Source organism: Phallusia mammillata, chromosome 1, assembly GCF_965637545.1.
Source record: "Phallusia mammillata chromosome 1, kaPhaMamm4.hap1.1, whole genome shotgun sequence".
In the NCBI taxonomy this organism is placed as follows: domain Eukaryota; kingdom Metazoa; phylum Chordata; class Ascidiacea; order Phlebobranchia; family Ascidiidae; genus Phallusia; species Phallusia mammillata.
Genome location: NC_137252.1, coordinates 29,292,763 through 29,315,365, shown reverse-complemented (window position 1 = coordinate 29,315,365; position 22,603 = coordinate 29,292,763). Strand labels below are relative to the sequence as shown.

The 22,603-nt window shown below is 37.6% G+C and overlaps 4 protein-coding genes and 1 long non-coding RNA gene across 5 annotated transcripts; 2 read left to right on the top strand and 3 right to left on the bottom strand.

The window, feature by feature from the left end:
• Positions 1-365: 365 nt before the first annotated feature.
• On the bottom strand, positions 366-1,675 carry LOC145229201 (uncharacterized). Its single transcript, XR_013860386.1, has 2 exons — positions 883-1,675; positions 366-721 (listed from the first exon to the last, which is right to left on the bottom strand). It is a non-coding gene; the product is annotated as an uncharacterized LOC145229201 (long non-coding RNA).
• A 1,983-nt stretch (positions 1,676-3,658) lies between these two features.
• On the top strand, positions 3,659-5,482 carry LOC145239226 (equilibrative nucleobase transporter 1-like). Its single transcript, XM_080102518.1, has one exon. It carries the CDS (start codon positions 3,714-3,716, stop codon positions 5,157-5,159), a length of 1,446 nt encoding a protein of 481 aa, XP_079958644.1. The 5' UTR covers positions 3,659-3,713; the 3' UTR covers positions 5,160-5,482.
• A 46-nt stretch (positions 5,483-5,528) lies between these two features.
• On the bottom strand, positions 5,529-8,196 carry LOC145239218 (equilibrative nucleobase transporter 1-like). The gene is made up of 2 exons (XM_080102505.1): positions 7,923-8,196; positions 5,529-7,838 (listed from the first exon to the last, which is right to left on the bottom strand). The coding sequence occupies exon 2, from the start codon at positions 7,331-7,333 to the stop codon at positions 5,846-5,848; it is 1,488 nt and encodes a 495-aa protein (XP_079958631.1). The 5' UTR covers positions 7,334-7,838; positions 7,923-8,196; the 3' UTR covers positions 5,529-5,845.
• A 7,207-nt stretch (positions 8,197-15,403) lies between these two features.
• LOC145209465 (apolipoprotein D-like) lies at positions 15,404-19,312 on the top strand. Its single transcript, XM_080079748.1, has 7 exons — positions 15,404-15,548; positions 15,879-16,062; positions 16,647-16,768; positions 17,001-17,101; positions 17,229-17,333; positions 17,739-17,827; positions 18,225-19,312. The coding sequence occupies exons 1-7, from the start codon at positions 15,427-15,429 to the stop codon at positions 18,378-18,380; spliced, it is 879 nt and encodes a 292-aa protein (XP_079935874.1). The 5' UTR covers positions 15,404-15,426; the 3' UTR covers positions 18,381-19,312.
• LOC145209464 (ceramide synthase 2-like) lies at positions 19,169-21,917 on the bottom strand. Its single transcript, XM_080079747.1, has one exon. It carries the CDS (start codon positions 21,844-21,846, stop codon positions 20,761-20,763), a length of 1,086 nt encoding a protein of 361 aa, XP_079935873.1. The 5' UTR covers positions 21,847-21,917; the 3' UTR covers positions 19,169-20,760.
• Between the last annotated feature and the right edge of the window lie 686 nt (positions 21,918-22,603).

The window sequence follows — 22,603 nt, the reverse complement described above, 5'->3', positions numbered from 1 at the left end:
TTGTCTCCAACACACAGTTGAAGCTTATTTCAAGAAACAGTTGAAACTTGATTTCAACTAATTTTCTGTTCAACGAACAGTTGAAACTTGATTTCAACTGTGGAGTTGTGTTCAACAACAGTTGAAACTTTATTGCAGGAAGCAGTTGAAACTTGATTTCAACTGCAGATTGTCTTCAACACCCAGTTGAAACTTTCTTTCAGGAAGCAGTTGAAACTTGATTTCAACTGCAATTGTCTTCAACACACAGTTGAAACTTTCATGTAACGTCCCGTGAACGCGCCCCGGTTACAGCGCGGAACGTCACACGAGGGGGGATTGAAACGCGATTCCTAAAGGTCTCCAACAAGCAGTCCACACAGATAGGGTGTTTTGTAGATCTTATATTCAAACACTTTCAATGAAGAATGAAGAGGACGGTGGGAGGCGGTAGAAACGATCGGAAACGAATAGGAAACGGATAGGAAACGGTTTCTACAAAAAACATGGCATTAGCACTGCGCTTTAAATGTAGGAATGTAACTTTAAGCTCACCAACTGTTATGGGAACCGGAAGACAACAAATAACATGGGCAATCCCAGAAATCACTGTCACACACCTAAATACACAATAAAACATGAGACCACAATATGCCATTATGACGTCATACACAATGCTTACCAAGCTATGTAGAGCAACAGTGTAGAAAGTCACGCTTCACGTGAATATCGTACAAGAACGCTGCGTAAACAAATACAACTTAAATAAACCCAACTACACGTACAGTACGACTATTAAAAAAGGGGAATGACATTTTAGGTCAAGTTCACAGCGGTTAGCAGTCATTATGGTAATTCACAATATTGAGTCATTAAACACATATATATACAAAAGTGACTCACCAATAATCGTCAATAAACAGCTTTTCTACAACAACCGACGCAGCACCGTACTCCACGGAAGTCAGCAACGAAAAGAACTAAACCACGTTGCGTTATCACATAAAACTGGCAGTCCATTGTTACGTCACACAACGCAATAGATTACAACACAAGTTGTACTGAGGAAATGCGGGAATCTATAGAAATCGGCAATTACTGGCAAATAAGATGTAACACATACTATGTTGATGATGTGATTGAATTTCAAATTTTATTTGCAGGTTTTTGTTTGGTGTCAGGGAAAACACATGTCTTCCGTTGGTGTCACGTAGAATCTTGTTCTTTGGTTCGGACGAATATCGTCCGCTAATCGTAAAATTCTAGTTCTTACACAATTTGAAATCTGCAACAGCAGTAAATGCCTTTCTCTTTTCTCTTGTTGGGGCTCTGGTAAAGGAGCCTACAATCGGTCCGTATCTCAGCCTTCTTTGCGTACCGTACCTACGTACAGTACTTTTGATGAATTTTGCTGCGTACCGGACCCTGTCATCGTACCATATTGTAGGCCTACTGTCATCCTTGGTTTTTAAGTATTCAACTTTTATTTTAGGCTTTTTATTTTGCGAAAATACGGTAAATAAAAGTGAAAAAAAATACTTGACGGTTTGACTTTGTGGGCGGGTAGAAATGCATGTAAAGATGCTAAAAAATACACAGATCTAATTAATGATTAGGTAACCATTTCACACAGTTAGCTTGCCAAGGTACCATTACCGCACATTTTCCGCCATAAAAAAAAACAATATGACTTTTCAGATTACTCAAGCGTAATAATCGATCGTCAAGCATGTTGAAACTTTAACAACAAACGGGCTTACTTTTTATTTTAATTAAATTATTTTAATGTCAGATTTGAACAAGTCAAATATGAGAAAAGCATTTGTTTGCAGTTTCCTGTTATTCGTGCGAAATCTAGAACAAATTTTTGCGGTTCAAACTTAAACAACCTATAGCCTTATAGATGAAATTTGTATCGAGACTGTTTAAACAGCTACAGATGTAGCAAAACTACACGTACAATCTCAAATAAGCCTTTTAATTGTACTTTTTGGAAGGGAAAGTATATTTTCTTAAACGCGATGGTATTTTAGTGCCTAAAATCAAATGCTCAAGCCAATTGTGTTTAGTTGTACACCAACAAAAGTGCAACTGGACATCATAATGCCTTGGGGAGTATAGGGTTTCATGCCGGCTTGACACATTTGATGTCAAATTGCATTAGGTTTCATGCCAGCTGAATTCAGGAAGGAAATCTTTCGCCATGGTGTTGCGTTCGCTTGCATTTCTATGTTTAGTTCAGTGGTTCTCAAACTGATTAAGCATGCATACGGCGGATAAAAGAACTAAATTTTTTTTCCGCGACACAGTCTTCAGGTGGACAGAACAATAGTCGTTCAAATAATGTTAATTTTCAACTTTAGTTTGGTAAGTAATGATGGTTTTATTACCAATAATAAAATCTGAGCTTTAAAACGTTGTCATACACACCAGTATTTCGTCATAAAGTTCTAAAACACCAGGAAATGTTTGTACTTTCGAATAGGAAATACTTCGCCTCACACATTTTGTGAATCACTGGTTTTGATGGCACCAAATAATGACCAAACTGGGTACACAAGTGGCCGAAAGAGTTTGTGTTGCAACATTTTTATGTAGTAGTTTTTTGACAGCTGATTTGAACAGTAATCGGATAGCGGACAGCAGGCCCACTTGTGTAGAAACTACATTATAAAAAACTCGAGACGAGAGCGCAGCCCGTGAGGCAACAAAGGTTGGACTCTCCTGCTATAAAGCTCTGGTTTGAGTAAAATTTCTTTTGGCTGGTAGAGAAAATAAAATCACAGTTGGGAGTTCGGCCAGTTATTAACATCAGCGCGATAAAGCGGCTGATAATAATAGGCACTAAGCACGGCAGCTGGGTCGTTTTTTGACAGATCTCTGCTAGTTAAGTTACCTAGCTCAATACATAAGCCAGCAGTGTTTGCCAAGATTACTTGTGATGCATCTCGGTTGATGATCAAGTGCAATTATATACACTGTAGTAAAGATGCCTTGTAAAAGAGATCTTGGCATCAGTTTAGCAAGTGCTGTAAAAGTGAACAAATGCAGATATTGAAACGATTGTCAGACCAGCATTATAACTAATGTTTACTTTGAACAGGTCAAGAGTCCTTCAACCACCCCAAGTGTTACAGAAGCCAGACTTACGAACCAGATTAACCTTGGGTGTTGAGATTGAACCAAGTTAAAAAGTGCAAGTTTCACGACAAATAACCTTTACCACTAATATGTTATGAACTGTTATTCATGTACAGATAAACAGATTGACAACCTTTAAAGAGAGAAGAGAAACAAATTCAAACAACTTCAACAGTGTTGCACGTTGGATTTTAAATACTAGGGTAAACTTCCTTTAATAACATATGTTGGTTTCACCGGCTATACCATCACACTGTCATGCCTTTACCATGAACCTTTTCCGCAATACAGCACGTCACCATCCGTAGTGCAATGCATTTCAACAGTTTAATGTTTGTCCGAATTTTCACAAGTTCACGGCTCCATTACACACACCATAGACAGTTTTTCGCAAACGTGTTAACGTTTCACGTTTTCGGTTTTACGACCAAACCAAATTGTATTTGTAATTAAGCTATTTCTAAGTAAAACCACAAAGTTTGAGCTCGGCAATAAAATTATTTGCTCTGAGCATTCAGTGTGCTGAACACAAAACAGTTTAAACCGAATTATTTCCAGGTGCTTGATCTGGAACTACTGTAGGATAGAGAAATATGCGACGTTTGTACGCTTTGAGTATTGGCTCAGCCATGATCGAGTCTTTGCTAGTGGCAGGCAATTTCTATGGCTGGCCATCTTTGCAGTACGTCCTGACCAAAGAAGGGTATTTTAGAAATCTCTGTGACGAGCAGCCAAGCAATTCTACAGAACTAGAACCAGCAAAAAACTATTCGGATATCGTGTCTTGCCCGGCAGCGGAGGAAACTTTTAACTTAGTTTTCCAAGTGACAATCGTGTGTCTTAATATTTTTACGATTATAACAGGTTATGTGCTGGACAGATGGGGAACTTGGGCAGCCCGAACCATAAGCTGTACACTTCTAATCGTCGGCTATCCAGGTCTGTGCTTTATAACCCCCGCTTTAAGTTGGATGCTCTTTCCTGCTACCATTGCGATATCTTCAGGTGGTTTTCTGTTATCAGTTACCAACATTCAACTCGGTAATCTAGTTCCAGAAAATCGCTCTTTCTGGATCACCGCGTTTAACGGCCTTTTTGATAGCGGTACGATTGTGTTTCTTGTTTTCAAGATTGCTTACGACAAGGGCTTGGACCCCACGGTGTTTTATGCGCTGATGACTGGGTTCTCAGTGTTATGCACAATAAGAACATTCTTCCTGATGCCAAAGAACGTAGTTCCTTTTTCGCTAAATGATGAGAAGTATTCATACGGCATCAATGAATTTTGCAAAAGAAATGTCAATGCTGATCTGAAAATGGAATTGGAAGGGTTAAACTCCGAACAAATGGAAGAAACTGAATTGTCAAAGGATGTAAATGCAATTATACCAACATTTCAGTCGTGTTTACGTTCAAGACTATACATTTTTCACGTACTCTTCTACACCACATGTTACATCAGATATGTGTTTGTGTTGGGAAGTACAATTACGTGGATGCTTGAATTTCAAGCCGAGGCTGAAGTTAGCTTTTACACTGAAGTCCTGGGTTACATGATGATTTGCGGCGTTTTCGTGGCTCCGATTAACGGACTCCTTTCGGATTTGGTGATGAAATATTACAAAACACGGATAAACAACCCTAAACTCACGACTTTACGTGGGCTTCTAGCTCAAGTTATGTGTACTAGTTTGTTGCAAATTGCGTTGTCGGTGGCGGTTCTTGCCAAGGAGTTGTACGTTTCCTTTGCACTCGTTCTCTTCTTCCGTGCTTTTCTGTTTGGGACAGCTTATAATTTTCTAGCGCAGGCATTTCCCATGGAACATTTTGGCAAGTTAATGGGCGTAACCCAAGCCTTGGTCGGGTGTGGCAGTCTTCTTCAATACGCCCTGTTCAAAATTGCTGTCGATGTGCCAAACGGCTTCACTGTAGTTAATGTGTATTTCCTTTTTGTTTCAGTTCTTTGTCTTTTTCACCCGTTTTACCTTTATTCAAAAGCTTACGCTTCGAATTTATCAAGTACTGTGTGCAAAGAGTAGCCTTAACTTAATTTCCTAACATATTGCTGAAGTACCTTGCGAGGTACTTAAGTGTTTTAGTTCTTTCAAGGGTTCCCGAACATCAACAGATTACTTAGATTTGTTTTTGCAAACAAATTAAACAATCTTGGAATCACCATAGTTTTTCATGAAACAACAATCATATACGTTGTATTGAGCTCAATAAAACCAATCAGTTTGATACAACAATAAGCTGCATGAGCCTAAAATCCCCATTTGGAAGCCATAAAAAATTTCTTCTTTTTTCCCTGTTCTACCCCTTCATTGCACCTAAAATACTTTTTGTGTATGTGTTAAAATTATATGAGAATAATTGACGAAGTAGCAGAATCAGAGTCAGTCAACGAATAGTCTTATAACGATATATTTCACCCATGTGGGCATCAACAGTCGCTCTTCAAAACTAAACAGTGTGGAAGTAAAATAAAATCAAGTAAAGAAACCAACACACACAAAGAAAACAACAACAACCTGCTACAAGCTCATTTCGCGGGTTCTAATGCTGAACTATGTCTATTGTGCAATCTCAAACTTGAAATTACACTTTTATTTGCACCACGTTTTAAGATTTTTGAAACGCATGTTGCTGATAAGAAAACTTAAGTCAACGTTGCACCTTAGCTGCAGAAACACCGATAAGGATTGTAAGAAAACACGGAAACGCATCATATTGCGTCTAAAACTGGTGATCTATTTCTAGGTGTTGACCAAAGATTTACCCTAAATGATTTGAAATACAAACAAACAGGAAACGAAAGGCAAGCGATTGAAGAAAGCAACAATACAGTGTTCACTAACATAAAACCATTCTTCACAGCGGCTGCGACCTTATACAGTGGGTACTGTAATAAACTGGACACGCCCACAAGAGCTTGGGTCACGCCCATCAATTTGCCAAAATGCTCGATAGGAAAAGCTTGTGCGACAAAATTAAACGCCGTACCGAAGAGAAATGATTTGAAAAAAAGCAGCAGCACAAACGAGATTAATGGGACCTTAACAAGCAGCGTAACTGACAGTGAAACTTGCAAAAGTGAGGTAAGGGTCACTTGTGCCAACAGTCCACGTAAAATTACAACGTTAGAATTGTCTAAACGTGAACGATAATACTTCATTACTAAATCGGCAATCAGACCATTAATGGGAGCAACTAGGGCACCACATGTCAGTATGTAACCCAGAATTTCGGTGAAGAAACCGACTCCTACTTCGTCTTGAAACGTCTTAAGCCAAGTGACCATGCTTCCCATTACAAACGCATATCGTACAAAGCATGCACAGTAAAATATAGTGTGACCTATAAAGATCCTCGAACGCAAACAAGACTTAAAAGTTGGCACTGACGGACGTTCGTTTGCTAACGTGTCAAAGTCATTCTGAGAATCATTTTCCAAAGCAACCCCTTTAGATTGAATGGCCAGTTCCGACAGGTTCTCCTCTTTCGTCCTTTTCTTCCAGTCACACTCATTTATGCCATAGGAAAGTTCTTTATGTAAAAGTGATTGAGGTATAACTTTTCTTGGCATCAACAAAAATGTTCGGGCAGCGAAAACACAACCTACTCCAGTCATCAGAGCGTAAAATACCCTTGGGTTCATGCCATTACCATAGGCGATTTGCAGCACCAGCCAAACGACTGCGCCGCTGTCAAACACCCCGTTGATCAAAGTAACGTAAAAAGACCTATGTTGCGGAACTAGGTTCCCAAGTTGAGTATTGGTAACAAGTAAGAGTAATCCGCTGGAAGAAATTAAAGCCATCGCGGGAAATAGAATCCAACTGCGTTCGATATCCATTGTCCACAACAGGACATAGCCGGTTGTAAGCAAGGCACAACACAGGGTGCGAGCAACCCAGGTCCCATGCCGGTCCAAAACGTAAGCAAAAAGAATTGTAGAAATGTTCAGCCAGGCCACGGACAGCTGAAACACAGAGTTAAATCTTGCTTCGGCTGCTGGACATGTTGTCGTTGCCAAAACCAGCGACGCATTTTCCGTTTTGTTAAACTTGCTCGACTCCTGATTATTGCAAGAAAGAGAGAAAATCCCTTCCTTTTCTAAAACGTACTGGAGCGAAGGCCAACCGTTCCAACTTCCAGCTAGAAGTGCTTCAAATAAAGCAGTACATATGCTGGCTGCGTGCAAAACACGCATACTGTCCCTAAATAGTTTTAAACTAAACAGGCGATCAGCGCTAACTCCTAAACAACAACAACAACAACAAAAAACTGGTGATTCTATTTGAATAAGGTACCTAAGGCAAAAAGATTAAATTAAAAATTTGTGATTTTGCTGTTAAAAAAGTATGTCACCTTTAACACACCAAAAAAAGTAACAGCATCAATTTCAACTCAAGTAGATACCTTACTGCAACAAGTCTCTGCAAACACTGAAGAGTTCAATGATAAACTCAATTCAGTGCTATCTGAGTTAAAAATAATTAAAGAAAGCTAACACTTTCTGTGAAAAAAATATGATGTATTGCAAAAAAAACTCAACTTAACAGAAGAAGTAAAGAAATCTAAAACAAAAGAGAACACAAAAAAGAAGAGCTTAAAAGAAATGCAAAAAGTTGTGGACAGCAACAAACAAGCAATTAATTCACAACAATATGGTCAAAGAGACTGTCTTGAGTTCAAAGGCATTTCTCTTGCAGAGTCTGAAAATACAGATGAAATATTTATAGCAATTGCAAAGCAAGTTGGTGTACCCATAATACCCATTAGCAAATTTGACAGTTTACCTCCTTCAGAAACAAGTTTGTCTTCACATGCTTGGACATGTGGCTCCTACACATATTAATGGTGTGTATTGCACTGCGCCTGTTATAAGAACAAAATATTCCCCAGTGTCCAATGGTGAGTCATCCTCATGATTATATAGTTTCCTTCACATCCCACAACCAATAATACAGTCCAGCAGAATTCAAACATCTGTTATTAGGATTAAACCAGTTATCCTTAATGCATCCAAACAGAAGAAGCTTACACAAGAACCTGGAAAAGGTAATTGAGCTAATTAATAAAAATAATTACAAACCAGACAGTATAGCCATTTCTGAAACAAAACTCACAGTAAATAAGCACAACCTGTTTAACACACCTGGCTACAATTTTCTTGCAGCTGATTCTCCCACTCATGCTGGTGGTGTTGGTCTTTATATTAATGACTCAATACAATTTAACCCACAGTCTGATCTTTACTCACACCATCCTAGCACAGAATATTTATGGATAGAAGGTGTGATATATTCTCATCTATCCCACAATGTTTTACAATTTCAACATTCACTGACTATAGTCATTGATAAAATAAACTCATACAAACAAACATATTACATTTGTGAAGACTTAAATATCAACTTTTTTAACAACACCCCTTCTACACATAACTACATTCAAAGAGCAATCATCTGGAAATCATTCCCTTAAAAATCAACCTCACAAAAATGTTTCAGCATAAATTGTGGCCAACAGAAACTAAAACAAGGGTCCCACACTAAATATCTCGGAATGATATAATAGAAGACAAACTCTCTTGGAAACAACATGTTGCATGCCATACATTGTGGCAAACTAGCCTCCGGTTCAGGTATGCTGTTTACACTTCAATATTTGCTTCATTAAATATTTGCCATCATCTTTGTTGAAGCCTGTTTACTCAGCTCTTGTTGCAAGTCATTTGACTTACCACATTCTGATCTTGGGCACTGCTATACCCCATCTAATTTTTTTCACAATAAGGCTGTCCCCAACTTAGCCAACTTATCATACAGAGAAAATGTAAATCATGTATATTCGGAAAGTAAAACTCTTAAAATTCCTGACATGTACAATTTTTAACTAGTAAAATTTATGTTCAAAGTCCACAATAAGCTTTTGCCTCCCTTCTACACCTCTACCAATATTTACATCAGTTTAATTCATATTCAAGTAACCCGTCAATCTGCAACTAACAACTTTTTTTATCAAATGAATGTCGTCAACAAAATCCTAGGCAGCATGAATTTACCAAGGCCCAAAATTATAGAATTCCATTCCCCATGCTTTTTTATCCGCATTATTTCCGCACCTTTACGTTACTTTCCAATGTCGTGAAGACGTGAAGTCGTGAACATTGGCTTACTACCCTCCCGCCAGTTCCCTAGCAACCACCTGTCATGTGTGCTCACATTTACAGGACCAATAGCGTACATCAATTGCGTCTTTGCAACCTGCGTATACTGACTAGTTTCAACTATCCAATGAATCCAGTTGTGTGACTATTTTTTTTTTCTTGCCTACTGATATTTATTTCTGTACATGGGTGGCTGACTTGGTGACTTATATGGTCCCTTCGCCATCCCCCAGTTGCTTGCCCATTGTATAGAAACAGATTTTGTCAAAACAGAACAACATATTTCAAATCTGCATCCTGAACTGACGCCTCTCCGTTTTAATACATTTCCCTTTACTTTGCAAATAGCATGTAACAAACAACTTTATGAAAAACGCAAATGAAATTAGGATTTCCTCTGGTAAACTTTTACACACACCGACAACATCCTTCATTATTACACCATTTCAGCGTTTGCAAAGCAGAGTTGCACTACCTGTTGTTATCAACAACTCAAAAGTCGCGATTCTTTAAACACAAACACGAAATACTGTTAAATATTGGTTTAGCGTTTTTACAAGCACCAGGCCTCACGAGTGCCAGAATTACGCCAAACAGTACTGCTGTTCTGTCGCCAATTTACTGGGAAATTGTGTTTCAAATTTCCGCAACGCTTTTTTGTTAATAGATGCTTACGTAAGCACTTAAGTAGTTCCCATTTTTACCACTTGGCCAAATAGCTTTTCTGTGGTCCACTTTATGACAAACGTTCAAAAACCGTTCCTAAAGCCTTCGTGGCCTATATTATAAGCACTCCTGTATCCACTTAAAACCGTCTGGAAAAGACATATATAGGTCCAGATGTGACCTAATTTGCAGGAGAGCTACGAGTATAAAACAAATCGTGGCAGCTGCAAAATGGTCCAAGCAATACTCTTTTTACACTGCTAACGCAACAAAGGATGGCATGTTTTACGCCTGCGCATCTGATTAAAACGCAAACAGGAGTAAAATAGTGGTTGGTTTGCGATGTTAACAATGGAATGTTAGAGCTCATTGAATTTTACTTAGAGTCAAAAAGTATGCAAATGTGTATGGATAAAAACTCAAACAATACGCTTCTACCCCATCTTGTGGATACATTGTTTCGTGATAAGTTGTTCACCATGCGGCTCATTAGTACGGTAGTTTTAAAAATGATGTAAAAAAAGTCTCATGCGTTGGTAGAAGTGAAATTATGTAGCCTATTGATATATATGACTTCTTTCGAATTATTTTTAAGCACTGAGGTCAAAAAGACAAGTTAGAGGTATCACCGAATCGAATTCTACTTCCACCCTTCTACAATGCTTTTGTTTAGGACGTAGGCTATATGTTTATACATTATGCCCGGCAGCAAAAGTTTATTTTTAAGACGTATGTTTGTTTCAATCTTATACAAGTATAACAATTCAGTTAGATTTCCCGCACAAGGGGGTGGAAGTTGTAAGGGGTGATTCGGGATAAATCGGATCCGAAATTGCTCAAGCTCAACAATCGAAAAAATAATTTCGTGTCAAAAAACACATGTTGCCAACACATTAGAAGCCACAACCTTGTGGGCGCGCAACCACTTAGCTTTGGTATCAAATGTATAATGTTGATATATTTGCAAAATCCTCTTCAAGTTTTTGAAACAGTGTCAATCGTGCAAACATGTGCCGTTATTTGTTTAAAGTTTACAACAAATCCAAATCAGATATATAATTTAATACTATCCTTTCTATGAACATAAAAAACAGTAGGCCTTTACTGCTTCACTAGGTAAAAGTACAGGTAAAGCAGACAAATAAAGTTTGTTGGAATGTGACGCAAATTTAAAAACATGTGACCTTTCGACAAAAATGGATCCAAAACATCACTTTTAAGGTCGGCGACGCAATAGCCTACGTAAGCCGTTTGAAATGTTATCACAGGTGGTTAATCCTCTGACGGAATAAAAGCGCTAGTTGTTATTCAAGGGGAATAACGTGTTTCATGTAAACTTATTTTGCAATTTTGAGTACTACAAGCGAACACAATCCGGCACTTTCGTAGAAAAATGGCCGCAAATCCCCAAAAATTGCTTTATCCCACATAATAATCCGACTGGGCGAGGTATTGGCCGATCACGTGGGCTTTACTAATAATGCCGGCCGAAATATTAGCCACGATCAAGTTTATAAGACAATGTCTGTATTGTAGTGTGTTTTCGCTAGACATCCGGTTTACAGATTATTGGATTACGCTACGAATTTTGTTTCCCGTTTAATCACATCAGTGGTTGAGACCTTGTTACAAATAAGAAAAAGCAACCAAATTTGATTTTTTACAATCTCATCTAAATTCATAGGTTTTCCATTGCGCCTGCAAATTAGCAAAATGAGCTTGCAAAATACTGAGTCAGTTTGTTTAATTAATAATGCCCTTTGGGGCGGTTTGTTATTTCAAAGTAACCACGTAATAAGGATATCACACTATCGATACAACCGACACAAAATCAAGATGTGAATAAGAGTTAAAACTTTATCTTTCGTATCTGTCGATGGTGATTGTGAGCTCAAACATTTTCATCAGAAAGATAAGGCACCACCTCCCGTAAGCAAGCTTCCTAATTGAATAATAATATCGGATTCATCCCACAAGCATTATGGTGAAACACACTGGTATACATGCTCTAATTGACACGTTTGGGTCTCTTGAAGATGAAAGTCGCTGATTCCGGTTCTTCAAACACAAGTTTCCTTTTTGCTTGTCTAAAATACCCCTCTCTAATTCCTCTAATAAAACTCAATTGCCATTACATCATGGTGATAAAACAAATTCAGAAAGATTTTCATTTAAGTCTCTGGTGAGCTCCCACCACATAACGCTTCATAATACGGTCTAGCTGCAGCGCGTTTGTCGTTTAGTCTTGATTCACAAATTGTGCAATCCGTTATTTTGCGCTCCATAACGTATCAACGTTGCGCAACTATTTTCAGCTTGGTTGTTCAGTGCAATTGTATCGTTATGCGTTTTTTCACCTAGTAAAATAAAGTCAACTTTACAAATTTATAATAGTATTTTCACTATAAATGTTACGTATCTAGTAAGAAGAAGTGGATTTAAACCGTACATACGAGTTTGTGACAGCAAATGCAAATTTGGTGTTTCTGGAAAATATCGCCGCGTTGACACATAGGTTGGGCCTGACGCAAAAGCGATGCCCACATAAGCAAAGATTGTACGATACTTTGATGACAAAGATTGTACTTTATGATTATGAAGCTGTAGGGGATGATGCGTCAGTCTGTTCGTTTCGTAACCTGTTTTTTTTTTCACTCATGCACATATATAAACTGGAGTTTCACAACTTATTCTTAGGTCATACAGTTTCAGAGTTAATCGAAATACATGCTTAGAAATCAAATATATCGTTTGTCGTGTTTATAGTTGGATTCACGATTCAATAACGAAATTTTAACCTAAACCTAAGACAAAGATAAGTTTGTTAAACAACCTTCCCAAGGCGAACCAAAAAATGCTACTTGTATTCACACTTTGAACCCATGCATCGAAAATTCCGCGTCCAAAAAGGGTATCAACACCGATCAAAGACAATTAAACTGCATCAAGAAATTTGTGACAAATGAAAGCAAAGGCATACATGGGCTTCCTAAGGTTGCGTCTTAACTATCTTCTTAAAGCAGGAGCCGGTAAAGATTTCTATCAAAAACTTGATGGTTTTACTAAGAAAACAACACCCTTGTAAGTTGATTGTGCGGTGTGATTAGCATACTTCGTGACAGGGAACAGAAACAAGTATCCATGAAAAACAAGTTTATGTCGCTGTATATGGACTAATTGCGTGCACATATGGACACAGCATTTAACGAAGCACTATCACTCAACAAAATTGACGCGTTGCAAAAAAAGTGTCAGATTACACAAGTGTAATAACGAACACAGATTTCCCTTAACAAGTCAAGTTGGTGTTCAAGTTGGTAATGATAACGGATCAGCAAGAACACGCTTATCGGCTTATCTTTTTATCACAAAGACTGAAAAGTTGGTCAAGGACAAGAGGCTGAATTCAAAAACAGAAACGTTCAGGCTACGTGGGCAAACGACCCTAATCAAACATAAACACCCGATGTCTGTTTTTGTTGGTTGCCAGTAAAGACATGTTTGATGTTAGTGACTATAAACGCCCGGGGTTTCTTAAAACCTTTCCATCGGTTTTCTTCAGCAGGAAAGTAATTAAGTTTGCAAGGCCCCGTTGGTATGTTCAGGGGTTTTAAATGCTCACGAACAAACAAGTACAGAAAAATGAAGAAACCAACGCACTGAACGTGACATATGACGTAATCCACTTTCGCACGCGACAAAGTGGAAATGACGCGAGAAAATGACGAAAGCAAAACTCGGGCTTTGCATGGTTTTGACAGCATGCAACACACGATATTTCTGCTACTTCAAATGCCAAAATGTACGCCCCTGTGACCTTCAAGAACTTCGACAAAAGTGCGTATCAAAGAAATAAAGTAGGACAAAGTTGACAGAGATGACCAAAAATCAAATGCGTTTTCGTTCCGCAAATTGTTTCCATTTTTTGTAAATACTTTGGTCTGTAATGTAGTGTGTTCTCTGGCATTGCTCTTCTGTGCAAACATTTGTTAAGAGTAGGCACTAGGTACTGAACAAAAGCACAAGGAAAAAAATACGTGACAGTCGTATGTCATAAGGCAGTAGCAGTACCATTGACGAAAGTACACAATTTGGCGTTGATTTGTTTCACTTCTTGCCAAACGTTAGTTGCAATACGTGAATGTGGCATTAAACACAGGAAACGATCATTAGTCAATACATTCTGATAATTGCGGAATTGAAACGGAACGCCTGATTATTTTAATGGCTGATGTCACTATTAATTAAAAAAACCTAAAAGCCTGCCTAAAAATATGTGACAAGATCATGGTTAAGATAATTAAGAGTTCACACAAACCGTAAAACTTCAAAAGGTAGCAAAACAAACATTTTAGCCAAGTTTGTAAAATTATCATCGCTTCTATACCTTATCAACAAGTCAACGTTTCGCTATTTGCAGCCTGTGGTAATACGTTTTGAAGTATAGTGATTTACGTTTTTAACGTCTATTCATATCAACAAATTGAAAATAGCAAGCATGTTCGTTATCTTCTGTATGCAGAGGAAGTTGGAGATACTTCACAAAAATCCAGTGTGACAATATCTTCAGGTTTTGAACACATGCTGTTCCAGATGCTACATCACACTGATAAAAAAAATGACTTAAACGCAGTGCTCCTGTCCGTACCGTAGTTTGTAAAGCACTTTGTCTTGCCTCATTCGCCTGCCGAGTCACGAATTTATCCCATTTCACACACATAGTCTTGAACTCAGAAGTTCAAACCTTCCCCTTGACGTAATAAGCTCGTCACGCCCGCCCTTCGCGTGTTGGGGCGGTAAAAGAAGCGTTCGACGAAAAAGCGCAGGCGCATTGGTCACTTATCACGTTGTAGTTTAGTTCGTAAAACTTCGTGGCTCGTTTTAATGAGATGAGGAACTCGTTTTGCACTTGTTGGGTTTGTGGACGAAAGTTCGTGATAAAAACAGTTTAATTGTTGGCAAGGGCATTCAGGGACATGTAGAAACCCTTTTGTCAAAGGTTCCCAACTAGATTTATTTTTACCTTTCTTGGGTAAATTTGACATGCTTTTTGGAATATTTTTTTTATACCTTTAAGAGAAAGATGAATAACCTGGTATTCCACATTGTTTTCTACGCTAACAACACACTGTTAACAAATCCACTGCTAAAAACGATTGTACGTTTTGCGTGGTTGTTAAAGATAACGTACGGCTAAAGTTTATCATCCAAAACGACAAAAAAATCAGAACTCAAAACGTTTGAATCACAATTTACAATTAGAATTATCCACCTGTTCAAAGTGTGATAGTATGCCATAAATGTCACAAAGCATCGCATCATTGCGCAACTGTAAAAGAGGCACCAGTTACAGATCTGAAAGCATAAACGATTCCAAATGTTGTGTTTGCAAACTTGACGACAATCAATAAGAGCTGCCAAAATGTCATCCACATAATTGACAGCCCACTACGTCCCAATCCTTCATGTTTTGCTATCTCACGGCTGATCACGAAAAAGGCCCGAATCCGCGTATAAATTTAAGAACACTGGTGAAAGGCAAAAGAGGTTCAGTAAGAGGGCACTGGCTGCAGAAAACGGCTGCAAAGTAAGTTGACAGTTTTAGCTCTGTTTTATTTGTCTATCAAAATGAAAAATATTAGCACATTAATATGGAGTATAAATTTGAAATGCATATATTAAAAGTAGGAGTTTTAAACCTATAATAAATGCCTATAATTAAATTTAAAAAAACAGTTTTCAAAACAGCAAGAAAATGAGTGTCAGTTTGGAATACGGTTATATAAATGTCAACTACAAATGCACTAGCAGGCGCCCATAGATAACAGAATGTTTTAACTTTGTGTAAAACACTGACTTTAAGGTAACCTTTATCAATGCACTAGGGTAATATCAAAATAACGAAGCGATTTTTCAGATTTCAATATTTCATTTTTCTGAGATCCAGAATCAAACGCGACATGGATTCAAGAGTGACGATATGTGCTATCTGTATTTGTTCGTTGTTTTTGGTTGCCCAATGCAGGCCAAATAAATTTCCCGTCATTGTGCGGTCATATTGTCCAGAGATCAAAGTGATGGAAAATCTTAACGTCAGCGCGGTAAGAAGTTATTTTGAAATTTTCACTTTGAAACGCTATGCGACTCAAATGTTGATTCATTGTAAATTTTTGTTACTAACAATAAACTATAAATAGATGAAAGATACAACTTACATAGATTTAGCTAAGATATAAATCCATAACTAAGGAGAAATCCTAGTACGCCCTGCCTGTTGAATATCGAATGCTTGGTGACCAGCTGATTCGGTATAACGCTTTCAAGGCCTGGCGTACTATGATTACACCGATTTATTTACAACCAGTCGAGTCAAATTAGCAAACCAAACTCATCCACTAGGCGATTTACGTAAGTATCTTGTTCAGCAAAACAACGAGTCAAAATTTAATCTGCGTGATCGTTTCATAAAATTTGTCATCTTTGAATGAATTTGTAAAACTTTAAGGACACCAAAAACATAGTTTATCGAGTCAAGTGTCAAGTTATTTTAATAATGCTATAAGTGTACTGGGTATGTTTGCCATAAGCGACTCCACAACCTGACGGGGTGCGGTCTGGTACCTAACAAAGTAACGACAAGGTGTTAAGATGTTGTAGTTTTGTTATAAGCCCCATATTTTGACAGTTGGCTGGGAAATGGTACGAAATAGCAAGACACCCCAATCCATGGGAGAAAGGAAAATGCGTACAACTAAATCAGACCTACCACGAAAACGGCACCATGTTTATGCACTGGGAACAACTGATGTAAGAAAATAATTCATTTTGCAGATGTTTAACAAAGGTTCTTCATGGTGATTATAAGAATAATTACAACAATAAATCTATTTCGGGGACAAACGAAGACTCAAGTTAAAACTGTTAAAAAACCATAAAATAACTAGTCAAACTCATTTTCGGCTGAAGTTGGGGTTTTCAAACAAACAGTGGAATAACTGTAAAATCTTTGTGGTTTACCAATTCAAAAAATCTTCTGCAGTGTTTTCAATAACAACAACACCATACTATATGACGATGCCATAAGTAGAGGAGTTTCAAAGGATGAAGCAGCAAGAATGTCTATTCTCTTTTCCAAACCTCGTGAGTATTTTCATTGATGGCAGCGACAAGCGTTTTACAAGAATTGATAGTTTTAGAAAAGTGTTAAAAAGAGTATGTCTGGTCTCAGCAATCCCGATTAACGACAAAGTTGTTTGCACAATTACAGCTATTCCTTATGATCAGCCATATTGGATTATCGACACCGACTACAAGAATTACTACGTGGCCTATGCGTGCGGAAAATACTTTTTCTCCGATGTCAGACTAATTCGTAAGTAAAACTCACTGTTCGACAATAAAGGAGCAAACGAAGCAACCTTTTTTTACCTTGCGTTCTTGGTAGAATCGACCAGATTCGCATTTTTAATGTGTAGCAAGATAAAAAAAAAACTTGCCTGAATAAACTCTAAAACGGGGGTTCTTAACCAGGGGTGCGAGATTGTTCCTGGGGGGTGCGGGGATGCTAAATCATTAACGTTGGTTAGTTCTATTCTATATAAATACAAAAACTCAGGGGTGCGAAAATTGGTTGGTGATTTGAAAGAGGTGCAGCAAGGAAAAAGGTTAAGAACCACTGTCCCCCAAAAAATACAAATAGTACAAATAGCAATGTACAGGTTTATCACGGGCGTACAAAAAGACTCGGAGATCAATTGGCTACACATTGTTTTTACAGACTTGAACAGGCTTGGCTTACACGTAGAGTTTTCATGGATCATGTCGAGACGCCGAACTATGGAAGACTTCAGATATAATAATTTGAAGGTTGGTGGTATTAAGGGCGATTTGAAATTAGTTTTTGGGAAACAATTCCTAATCCTTGTAAATTAATTATGGGAATCATTCCCTGTTCTATCACCATTGCAACGATTTACGTCTTTCATTATATATAGCCTATCACAAGTTGGGGAAATGTTTATGTATATATCAAAAGTTTGGAAAATGTATTTATTGTCTGGAAATAAACATTTCCTAAACTTATAAAACTGTTCTTCGGTAACAAATTCTTTACAAAAGTCACGTAAGTCAAAACAGTGGTAACCAATTCGAAATGTGTTGCTGTTCGTTAAACGGACAACAAAAAGTTACAAGTGATTTCAGGCCCCTGTCCAAAACTAGAATTGACCCTCGCGCGCCATCTAACGGTTTTTTATCATTACAGAGAAAGTTAAGAAAGGCGGGTGCCTTCATTCGGCTTATTATTCCAACACTTCAAGAAAACTGCGAAGAAGATTACAGAGACAACCCTCCAATCGTACCTGATCCAACGCCACACTCTTACCCACAACCTAAAGACAAAAACCAGACAATTGATTAGAAACCTAATGACACAAGCGCTGAAAAACACCTTTTTGTGTAATCTTTGTACAGACACGATACTGTATAGTTCATGGCTTGTAGAAAGTAAAACGCGTGGTCTTTGAAAAGTGTTGGCTTACTTTATGGCTATGTTGAAATCACGGGACTTGGACGTACCCAACCCACAACTAACAAAATACTATTAAATGAATCAGCCTTTGTTTCAAACGTTATCGCTACTGCCAAGTACAACTTTGGGGGGGGGCAAAAAACAGGTTCTGCCTTTTGCACAACCCTAAAACTACAAGAGAAGGCAATTACACACAAGGAACGAATCAAGCTACTACAAGATAAGTTCATTTCTCTCGGTAAAAAAAGTCGGAGCAGCAAAACTAATTTGAAATATTTGCCACGGAAACAGCAGCGCAACGATCGAACAAGTGCAATGACTTCTCGATTATACGGTTGCCTGGTGAACGGCATTACGAGGGTGAGAAATTCATGTACCAAATTACACGATATTTTACCATTGCTTAAAATCGTGTTTTCAAAACGAAGCAACTTTAACATATTTTCCATTAGACTAGCACATTGGACAAATGCTTTTTTTCTTTTTCGAATACTGCTCTCGTCGCATTTTTGTTCGTTATCATTACGAGTTATTTCCGTTTCCTTTCCCATTACAGCTTTTAAACGGGACAAAATGTTTGTTTTTAGAAAGGAAATAACGGTTGCTTGTCAGCCCTACGGGTGATCACGTTTTGCCACAAACAATAAAACACACGTCACGAGTCGCGACGTCACAGGTCTGAAGCGCTTCATGTATTGATTACGTAGCTCCGCGGTCCGGAAGACCGTTTCACAGCAAAAATAAATCAACTTTCAGCATTTTGTACATACAAGACATACATACTTATACAACGAGATCATAGACAAATTATGGTCAACGGCTTGTACAAAAATATTCCAAAGTGGTTATGCGCTTATACAATTGCACCATAAATCATTCGCTTAAAAACGATGTTGGCTGAAAACATCTCGCGTTGTAACAAAAGTATCATACATAACAATGTCGTAAATGTATTTGACAACAAATAAAATATGTTCACTAATGTCCATTGGAGCTGGGGTTTGTATGGTATTGTACTGTACACTTTTTCTTGCAAAAAACACACAACAAATAGTAAGTTTGGTTTCAGAAACTGCATTGCTGAGGCGAAGTGAAGCAGGCTTAAGAAAGAAAACCACAACATAAGTCACTAAAGCATTGTGTAAACATTCTTAGTAGTGCAATACAAGCATGAGCAAAAACAAACATGCCAGTATAATATACTGATGTTTTTCCTCTGTTACTATTGTTTAACATTGTTTTTAGACAAGCACTAAAAACTTACATACTTTACCATAAGAAAACTTTACCATTAACCATAAGAACTGAGGACTGTGACTAGGGTGAATTTCAGAGATAAACTCAAACGAGTTCAGACCAACACTAATTAACACATATGTCATTTGCGACTGTTGGGAAATAATTGATGATTGCCATCCAAAGGTCATGTTAGTATAGTGGTGGTGGTGGTGGTGGTGGTATTGCAATCAAGCCAATTTCGCACAAGCAGTATTAATTCATGATTTATACATGTGAGTATTTTGTTTTACACTATTGTATAATCATTTATACATGCACATACAACTATTGTTGGAGCAACACAAAAATAAAACATATCAAATGTGCAGTAAATAATGTATGCAAAGAAGCAAACCAAACTGCCGCAGTTACTTTAACACTAACGCGTTGTTAGACTTTACTGTATGAACAGGTCGGATTTGCTTGAAAAATTATCATGAACTTTTCTAAGTACAAACCAAGTGCACAATATAATCCATCAAACACTGGTGTGTATATGAATTGTTTGACAGCTTTTCAGGACTGAAACATCAAACACATAAACAAAGGGCATTGCCACATGACCTGATACAAATATTTACTTTTCTGCAAACAGTTTTGTCATTAACATTCTCATAGAACAAGGTTATTTTGAAAGCAAGAAAAACAGTCTGAACAATAAAGGAGCATAAGATTCAAATTATTTTAAAGTTTTCTGCAAATTATTATTAACAAATTATAGTTGTTTGAGGTAAACAAAACAACAAGGGTCCTTCTCCGAAATATTTCTTACATTTAGTACACTGCATCTGACCAGAGGACTGCTAATTAAAAAAGGCTGCTATATATATATATAAAATGTACAAACATAACAGATGTTAATCCTGATCTTAGTGAATTTAAAATGTGAAAGAAGAAATGCTTCTGTAAGCATATTTTTGATAAAACTAGACAGTAGGTTCTATACATAATAACTACAGTAAGCTGTTTATGAAAAGCCAAGAGATGGTGCTTATGAGTTTCCATTTTGTTTTTGGTGTTTGGATTCATCACCAGTACTAGCTTCTTCCACATCACTGCGTGCATCTTTTTCCACTTTGCCCACAACCAGCATTCGGACAGCCATCCGTATGATGATTGCTGCCCAGAAAATGTGCAGCAGTTGCAAAATCATCAGCAAAGCATTGAGAAAATAGTAACCCGGGTAAGGTCGAAACAGCCACATACTCTTTACCCAAGTAGTGTGAATAACCGAGTATGGGTACACAATAAGTCGAGATATAATAAACACTATTGCAAAAAGTGTAAATAAATTGTCTGCAACAGCGCTTTTCTTTGCATAAACAAAGCACTTTGCACCTTCCAAAATTATATCTGACACATCATGAATGGCCATGACCAAACTTCCAACTCTGACAAAGTTAGCTACGTAAGAAAATAAAATTAAAAAGATGGTAGCCATATGGTGGATCAGTTGTTCCGTAAAGTCTTTCCGCTTGACATCTCTCATGATAGAAAACAACAGCGATATGTAGAATCCACCTTCGAGCATGTAATAATAATACACTGAGTCCCACATAGTTTGTCTGGGGTAGTCAACCCAACAAGCAAGGTTGTCCCAGAACCATGGGGCTTGAACCAATGTTACCATGCCTAATGTAAATGCAACAAGGTAAAAGAAACACCTCCAACTTGCTTCAGCGAATTTCTTGCGCAGCTGTGGTCTATCCATGTTGCGTCTTCTTCTAAACCATCGTTCAACTTCTCTGATACTCATATCCATTTGTTTTGCAATTCCTTCGACAACTTTTTCCGTTGGATGCTTCGAAGATTTGTAAAACTTTTCCAGTCGTAAATTTGGCTCAGCAATAGTGCGCTTGACGTCATACACCCCCATCATACTCGCTAGAGGGTTGGACACAACGTGTTCAAATACAGATCGCATGACAAGTATACCAAGTGCATATACTGGCATGAGATAAAGGTCACTTGGTTTTGCATAGTGATACCCAGGTCTGTCTTCAAGGTCTTTAAATGAAACACCAACAGGTAACCAGAATCTGTCATTCCAGAACCACGAAGAGAAGTTTTCAAACATGATTGACAAAATAAACTTAGAAAAATATCAATGTGAAAGCTGTAACCAAAGATAATCAATACAAACCATTACTATACACATAAAACTACATTTTTCTATGCAGAAAAACATATAAATACAAAGATATGAATAAGACCATCCTTTCCAAGAATTTATAAATCAGATATATACACATTTTCTTTTCAACAGAATCTGACAACACAATGGTCAAAACCTGATTATGACTTACTGCTGAAAAGTGCTTGTTGGGAACTTTAATATGGTACACTGCACAGCTCCTGCTTGTCTGATAGCGTGACTGGTTTCAAAACAGTTTATGTATGTATATTACAAAAGAATACATGAAACAGTATTTTTAACCTTTTGTATTTATATTACACAGTATGCCTACAGCTTAAGTTCAGGTAATAATATATTTAAACTGCTAACTTGTAATTATTGGTACTTCTGTTCTACCAAATCATACATTGCTGATTTCGTTTGGTGATTATAAATCTCATAGCAAAGCTTTATATTACGCCTAATACTTACACTAGCCAAAATGAATGCTCCCCATTGTTTCACTAAGCTGCTACCAAATCTTCTCATGCACAATGGGCCCTATCCCTATCTTTTTGTACACCTACATATTACCAGACTTTGAAAACGAAAGCGGTACTTTTCTTAAATGAGAAACAAGTAAGGCTATTGGTAATTTTGCTGACAATGTGTATAGTGACTAATTCATATTGACTGATCAAGTTTCTGTCTATTAGCA